The sequence below is a fragment of the Scyliorhinus canicula genome, chromosome 9 (assembly GCF_902713615.1).
Source record: "Scyliorhinus canicula chromosome 9, sScyCan1.1, whole genome shotgun sequence".
NCBI classification, from domain to species: Eukaryota; Metazoa; Chordata; class Chondrichthyes; order Carcharhiniformes; family Scyliorhinidae; genus Scyliorhinus; species Scyliorhinus canicula.
This window is the reverse complement of record NC_052154.1, coordinates 152,115,512-152,123,868: the sequence shown is the minus strand read 5'-3', so window position 1 is coordinate 152,123,868 and position 8,357 is coordinate 152,115,512. Positions and strand designations below refer to the sequence as shown.

Sequence of the window (8,357 nt, the reverse complement as noted above, 5' to 3'; positions counted from 1 at the left end):
GTGGCTAGGCTGCAGATAGTGAGTGGGGGCAGGGGCCCGCCGAAGCTGAGGGTGAGGCTCTTGAGGTTGCACTGGAAATTCAGGCCTAATAAGAGTGGCGCGCAGAGGTCAGGCAGGACATAAAGTTTAAATTTTGAATAACTAGCGCCTCGAATTGTGAGCGTAGCGACGGTGCGTCCTTGGATTTGGACTGAGTGGGAGCCCAAAGCGAGGGTGATAGTTTGGCTCACAGGAAAAATAGGAAGCGAACAGCGTCTTACCAGCTCTGGGTGTATAAAGCTCTCGGTGCTCCCGGAGTCAAAGAGGCATGGCGTGCTGTACCCGTTGATCTGGACCTCCGCCATCGAACTTCGTAGGTGCTTGGGGCGGGATTGATCTAGGGTGACCGCGTTGAGTTGCGGGCCGCGTGATGAGTGCCCGGGAAGGTCGTAGTCTTCCGAGTGGGCATCCAGTCGAGTAGATGCCGGTACGTTCTGGCGAGCTTGATGCAGGATCGCTGCGCTGAGTTGCGGGCCGCGTGATGAGTGCCCGGGGAAGTCGTAGTCTTCAGATGAGCTTTCTGAGCATGCCGATGCAGATGGGGCCCGTGGATCGCACGTGGTGAGCGGCGAGGAAGATGGCGGCCCCCATGAGTCGCACGTGGCCGGCCGCATGGTGGGGGTTTGCCAAGATGGCGGCCCCAATGGATTGCACGTGGCGGGAGGGGGCGGTGTTGGGAGCGATTTGTTCTCTCTACTGGGGAGTTAGAAACTGGGGCCCTTTTCGCGACGCACACTCTGGCATAGTGGCCTTTCTTCCCGCAGTGCTGCAGGTCGCAGATCGGGCTGGGCAGTGCTGCCACGGGTGCTGGCTTTGGCCACAGAAATGGCAGGCTGGGGCAGCTGAGTAGCTGGCTGGAGCAGCTGAGTAGCTGGCTGGGGCAGCAGAGTAACTGGCTTTGGCAGCGCGGTAGTTGGGGGGCCGTGCGGCACAGGCCTGGGGGGATTGTTGATCGGGGGTCCACGATGCGGTCGCGGGGTCCACGGGAAACGACGTGAGGCTGCGGAAGGAGATTCCATAGTGGTACCAGCCTCCACAGTAGTATCTAAGTCCTGGGCCCCCTTTTCTAGCAGTCTTTGGCGTACATAGTTAGATCTAAGGCCCGCTACGAAAACGTCCCGCACAGCAAGCTCCCTATGTTCAGCCGCGGTAACGGCTTGATAATTACAGTCATTAGAAAGATTGTTCAGTTCCCGTACAAATTCGGCTAGCGTTTCTGTAGGCCGCTGACGGCGAGTCGTAAACACGTGGGGTGCATAAACCTCGTTAATGGGCCTAACGTACATTTTGTCTAATATCGCCAGCGCTGCGGTGTAAGAAGCGGCCGGATTTAGCTGTGTGGAGATTCTGTGGCTTACCCTCGCGTGCAGTAGGCTGAGTTTTTGTTCCTCCGTTGTTCCAGCGGTGCTGGCTTCTGCCAGGTAGGCCTTAAAACATCTCATCCAGAAAGAATTTCCTTAGCCTCTGCATCCTGCGGGTCGAGTTCTAGGCGTCAGGGCTTGAGGGCTGCTTCCATGATTTACTTCGACTGTTTCGTAAGTATATTAAATTGATGGGACCATCAATTCTACGGACACGTGCTTGTAGGATTAGAATAGCGGTCTTAATATACTTACAACAGAGCCAGCCTGTGAGCCGTTGAACTTTTGGTGAACTGGCTGGCTGCCTATGTGGCACAGATCTTTATACAGCAGCTCCAGGGGGAGGAGTTCTGGTGGGAGCCCAGTACAAACTCTCGAGTACTCCCAGAGCTACTCCCCCTGGTGGTCAGGTAGTGCAACTGCACTTACAATATTGATACATATATATACTTGGAACAGAGTGACATTGGCAACTATAATACCGTGTGAATCTCATTCACCACAGAGAGAAGGGGGACATGGGGTGGTTTCTGGACGAGCTGGAATTTCCCCAGGTGGAGGAAGCAGAGGCAGGCATTGGAGGAGTCCCTGGGGCTGAGGGAGGAGCCGGATGGGTACCCGGCAGAATTTTATAAGGAATTTGTGGCGGACCTGACACCACATCTGTTGGGGGCGTTTAATGAAGCACTGGAGAAGGGGGAGTTGCTGGAGACGATGGAGCTGGCAGTAATCACACTAATCCCAAAAAAAGGGAAGAATCCGGTGGAATTTGGGTCGTATAGACCCATATCACTATTGAACATAGATGTGAAAGTATTGGCTAAGTTGTTGGCGGGGAGGATGAAGGATTGTGTCCCGGGGGTGGTTGCAGAAGATCAAACAGGCTTTGTGAAAGGCAGGCAGCTCGCGAGTAATATAAGATGGCTGTGGTACCGGAGATGATGGTGTCCATGGACACGGAGAAAGCATTTGATCGGGTGGAGTGGTGGTACTTGTTCGAAGTTTTGGGAAGGTTTGGGCCGAGATTTGTGGCATGGGTGCGGTTGCTGTATGTGGCGCCAAGAGCAAGGGTGAGCACCAATGATATGAGCTCACGAAGCTTTGACTTACACGGGGGTACGAGGCAGGGGTGCCCGCTGTCGCCACTGCTGCTAGCACTGGCCGTAGAGCCATTGGTGATGGCTCTCAGGGGGTCGGCACAGTGGCAGGGGATAATGAGAGGACAGAGGGAGCATCGGATGTCGTTCTATGCCAATGACCTCTTGCTGTATGTTTTGGATCCGTTGGAGAGTATGGGAAGGATTATGGGCCTGTTGGGGAGGTTTGGAGGGTTCTCGGGATACAAGCTGAATGTAGGGAAAGGCGAGGTATTCCCAGTGAATGAGCTGGCACAGCGGGCTAATTTAGGGGGGCTGCCATTTACGGTAGCGAGGGATAGGTTTAGATACTTGGGGATTTAGGTAGCGAGGGAATGGACAGGGCTCCATAAGTGTGTAGCCATCTAAAATGGGCACCAGTATACAAAATGGAGAACCGCAAAGAATACAGGGAAAAACAGCCATAGTAAGGACACACAGCTTGCAGAAGCATTTAGCATTTAGCACGTACAAAAACCGGTTTCAAGGCAGCTGCAGAAACTCAGCCAAAGGTGCAAATAGGAAAACGATCTGCATACTAATGAGGTGATACCGGGACAGTCCCAGATACAATAGATACATTTAAGTATCGATTGATACTTTTCTATAGGTACCCAGCCAGGATGGCGCCAGAGAAACCAGAACAATGAGCCCTAGGAACCGCCCCAGCCATCGAGAAACGACCCCAGGATGGGGGGATTCTAATCATATCGATTGGGAAAGACCCAATCGATCCCCAGCAGGTGAGAGAGAGCCCGCCCCAAGGGGCACGGACCTCTAGGGACCTATAAAAAGAATGTCCTGCACATGGTTCTGCCTGTTGCATCCTGACTCCGGCCTCCGACTCCAGCCTCCAGATCCTGTCTTTCATCACCGGCCGTTGAGCAACAGCCATCTATCAGTAAGTGCCAAAACGGCGATCGCTACGTGACCCAGGCATTGCTTGTACTCTTGCCGACTATTAGCGAACACAAGGTGCAGACCAGAAAGGAACAAAGGCCTTGTCCCCTGACCTTGCTGGTTCCTACTTAGATAAGTATTAGTCTTTTAGCGTGTGCATGAGTGTTTATTATAATTGCTATAATAAACCCTTGTTTATAATTGTTTTGGACTTACTAATCGGTGTATAGATTTATTGCTTTGAACTTGACCTTGATAACTTGTGACGGTGTCTCTTACGGCACCTGGCGACTCCAGAGCATAGAAATAAGAAACAGAGCCAAACGAGTGTTAAGCACACTAACTTAGAACGACCAACAAGTGGAACTTAACGAAGCTGGTGGAGGAGGTTAGGGAGGATCTTAAGAGGTGGGATGCACTGCACTTAACGTTGGTGGGGAGGGTCCAAGTGGTGAAAATGAATATTCTGCCGAGGTTCTTGTTTATCTTTCAGACTCTCCCAATCTTTATACCAAAGGCCTTTTTCGGAAAGTGGACACAATCATCTTTGACTTTGTATGGGCGGGGAAGGTGCCGAGGGTGGGGAGGACCTTGCTACAGAGGCAGAGGCAGCAAGGGGTGTTGGCATTGCCAAACTTGCTTCATTATTATTGGGCGGCGAATGTGGACAAGGTGCGGCGGTGGTGGGAAGGAAAAGTGGTAGAGTGGGTTAGGATGGAGGAGGAATCTTGTAAGGGGTCTAGTTTGAGGGCTATGGTGACGGCAGCATTGCCAATGGCTCCGAGTAGGTATTCAGGAGCCCAGTGGTGCAGTCCACGGTGAAGATATGGAATCAGCTGCGGAGGCATTTTAGGGTGGAAGGGATGTCGGTGCTAACGCCGCTGTGCGAGAATCTTGGGTTTGAGCCGGGGGGGAATGGATAATGTATACAGGAGGTGGAGGGAAGTTGTGGCTGTTCAAGGTGAGGGATTTGTATTTGGAGAAAGGGTTCACAAGTCTAGAGGAGCTAAGGAAGAGGGTAGAGCTGCAGAGGGGTAGAGAGTTCAGGTATCTACAGGTTAGGGACTTTGCACGAAAGGTGTGGAAGGGGTTCCCTAGATTGCCGGGATACACCCTGCTGGAGCGACTGCTGCTTCCGGATGTGGAAGGGGAGGGAAGAATTGGGGATATATATAAGTGGCTGGGGGAGCAGGGAGGCGAGTGGGTGGTCAAGATCAAGGAGAAATGGGAAGCGGAGTTGGGAATGGAGATCAATTGGGGAGTATGGAGTGAGGCACTGCGAAGGGTAAACGGAACCTCCTCTTGTGCAAGGATGAGCCTGATACAGTTTAAGGTGGTGCACAGGGTGCATATGACTCGGGCGAGAATGAATGGGTTCTTTCAGGGAGTAGCAGATGAGTGTGAGAGGTATGGGCGGGGGCAGCGAATCATGCGCACATGTTTTGGGGTTGTGAAAAATTGGGAAGTTTCTGGGCGGGAGTGTTCGCAGTCTGCCAGGATAGTGGAGGAGGGAGTGGACCCGGACCCTTTGGTGGCGATATTTGGGGTTTCAGAGAAGCCGGAGCTCATGGAGAGGAGGAAGGCCCATGTTTTGGTCTTCGCCTCTCTGATTGCACGGCGACGAATTTTGCTGGCGTGGCGGCCGGCATCACCACCGGGAGTAGCAGCATGGTTGAGTGACTCGTATGACTTCCTGCGGTTAGAGAAGATAAAGTATGAGTTAAGGGGAGTTTGAGAAAAGGTGGGGGATGTTTGTGACCGTGTTTGAGGAGCTGTTCGTCGCAGAGGTGTGGGGGGGTGGGTGGGGTGGGTGATGGGGACGAGGGGTGAAAAAGGAGTAAAATCTGTACAAACTGTATAGTTGATTGCTGGGAAGAATGTTTCCCGGGGTGTTCATTTGCTGTAACCTACTTTGATACAAGTTTGAATAAAATGCGTATAACGTGCGTACAGCACTTTCTGTGCTGTACTGTTCTATGTTCTATGTTCTATGTCTTATAAAAGAAAGAAAGAAATACATTTCAGAATAAATAAGAAATTTAATCTCAAAAAATAAATTACATAAATAATGGAATAAATATCTCTTGGCAAGTGCTTTTTAGAATCACATACTGAAGGTTGATTCCATGTGTGTTTTAAAACAAAAGTATTAAATAAACTGGCTTTAAATATTTGTACAGTGGTGTGGTTGCTTTTATTCCAGTTCAGGCAAGCACCTGCCTTACTGCAAAACCTTTAAAGGTTTTGGGTTGAGCCAAACCTCAGGATTTATCCGTCCCAAGAACCCAGAAGAATGAAATCTCATTGTCTCCCTTCCCTTCCTCTGGAACATCAGCAAGGGTGCCTCTTGCTTGGATGTCTGTCTGGTTTCTACTGATTTCCTCTTCGGATTCTGGTGTTTGTAGAAATTGTGGCTGACTCTGTCCACCTTGGTGGGTCGCTCACACTAATGTCTTGAGGAAGGACCTCATCAGCTGTGTGCAAATCCCTCATCATCTTCTCGAGCCACCACTGCCTCTTCAGGTCCTGAAAAAATTGACTCCGGTCATGCATTTCCTGATGCTCACTCACCGATCTTTTTCTGAAAGAAAGGATTGAATCAGTTTCACCTGAATACTGGTCTAATTTCATTGTAATGTTGAGTGCGCGATTATAGCTTTCGAATTTAGCGAATTACCCTATGGGGTTCCCATCACAGAGCATCATCCAGCCCATGGTGTACAGGATGGCCACAAGGCCAGGTCTCTTCAGGATCAAGTAAACCATTTTACCTGCAACAAGAAAATAGTTTATTTCCATTCATTTAACAGTTATAATGAAGAAATATTTGTCTTTCTATCACGTCTTTCACAACCATGAACCGTGGTCATTGACTTCAGTAAGCAAAGTACTGTACACACCCCTGCCAGCATCAACGGGGCCGAGGTGGAGATGGTTAGTGGTTTCAAATTCCTGGGGGTACACATCTCCAAAAATCTGTCCTGGTCCACCCACGTCAATGCTATCACCAAGAAAGCACAACAGCGCCTATACCTCCTCAGGAAACTAAGGAAATTCAGCATTTCCACATTAACTCTTACCAACTTTTACAGATGCACCATAGAAAGCATCCTTTCTGGCTGCATCACAACCTGGTTTGGCAACTGCTTGGCCCAAGGCCGCAAGAAACTTCAGAGAGTCGGGAACACAGCCCAGTCCAACACACAAACCTGCCTCCCATCCATTGACTCCATCTACACCTCCCGCTGCCTGGGGAAAACGGGCAGCATAATCCCACCATTTTACTCACTCTTCCAACTTCTTCCTTCGGGCAGGAGATACAAAAGTCTGCGAACCCGCACAAACAGACTCAAAAATAGCTTTTTCCCCACTGTTACCAGACTCCAAAACGATCCTCTTAGGGACTGACCTGATTAACACTACACCCCTGTATGCTTCACCCAATGCCGGTGTTATGTAGTTATATTGTGTACCTTGTGTTGCCCTATTAGTATTTTCTTTCATTTCCTTTTCTTTTCATGAACTTAATGATCTGTTGAGCTGCTTGCAAAAACATACTTTTCACTGTACCTTGGTACACGTGACAATAAACAAATCCAACCCATCCAACATGAGGGCAACCCAAACCTCTTTAAAACAAATTAAGTGCTTTTTATCCAGTGGTTGCAGAAAAAATATTGGCCAGGAAACAGAGAGAAGTTCCTCATCTTTGAAGTCGTGTCTAGGGGTCTTTTACACCCACTTGAGCAGTCAGGTGTCTCTCAATCAGAATTTTAATCTATTTACTTGTCAGATAGCCTTGTAAAACATGGTATTCACAAAGATGCATCTTGCGGCAGGTATTAACTATACATGTTTCAGTCATGCAGACATTCTAATGGATGGCACCCCTGACAGTGCAGTACTCCCTCTGTACTGGCACTAGAAGTGTTGGCCTGGATTTCATCTTCATCCTTTCAGCTTAGAGACAAACATGCTACCCCCTTGAGCCCAGTCAACACCAATATGCACCCCTTTTCTATACAGCTTGGAGCTACAGTAGAATACAAGTCTGCAGTGATTCTTCTGACATTCATCAATTCATGACACTGGGCTAGAAGTCTGATTGCTACTGCAGGAACACTGTAACAATGAGTAAAGTTACTTACCCATTCACCAAAAGTTTTGATTCCACAGATTCTGAGGCAGAGTGCTGAGGAGTTTGTGCTGGTTTCTTAGCCACTGCTTGAAGTTGTGCTTAATGTTTTCACTGTGAAAATGTTCCCTTATATAAGGGGTTCGGCACCTATTGATCACATTTCCTTTTGTTACAGTTGATGTCATTGTGATGTCTCCCTGATCGCAAGACGTAAAACGCCTGAACATTGAGGGAAGTCATTTGAAATTGTCCTGAGTTTCTCAACGATGAGGAGCTGTGACATCAATCCTATCCCACAGTGAATTTACGACAATGACCCACTGACTTTGGCCTTTTCATTTAAGTTCAAGCTTTTGTTTATAGAAAGATTGAAAGTTTTCTCTTTTGGATTCCCTAGGGTGGAATGGAAGCGGTTGACGATATTAACTTTAAGAGTTAACCAGCCCATGAAATGTCGCATACATTGAAAACTACCGTCAGCAGGATGTGCGTCTGTAAAACAAAAGCCCTGATTTACGGTGGACAGTTCATTTCCACTATGCCACCGGTGCCCTGTTCCCGCACTGCAGAAATCCAACCTTTGGCAAAATGTACAGCACCTGGTGAAAAAGAGTGAATCACAGCTGAAGCTCAATTCAAAATCTCTGCCAAGGCAGAAAAAAAATGACATTTTATTTGAGTTTATACCTTCGAGACACATTAAAAACAAATCCAAATGAAAGACGAACTTAGATTTTTTTTATCCAGCGCTTTTCTTATTTTCATGTGAATTTAGATTCTGTG

At 48.7% G+C, this 8,357-nt stretch overlaps 1 protein-coding gene across 1 annotated transcript; it reads right to left on the bottom strand.

Annotated features, from left to right (window-relative positions):
• Nucleotides 1-5,634: 5,634 nt before the first annotated feature.
• LOC119971795 (parathyroid hormone-like) lies at nt 5,635-7,636 on the bottom strand. Its single transcript, XM_038807931.1, has 3 exons — nt 7,585-7,636; nt 6,114-6,207; nt 5,635-6,017 (listed from the first exon to the last, which is right to left on the bottom strand). Exons 1-3 carry the CDS (start codon nt 7,586-7,588, stop codon nt 5,807-5,809), a joined length of 309 nt encoding a protein of 102 aa, XP_038663859.1. The 5' UTR covers nt 7,589-7,636; the 3' UTR covers nt 5,635-5,806.
• Between the last annotated feature and the right edge of the window lie 721 nt (nt 7,637-8,357).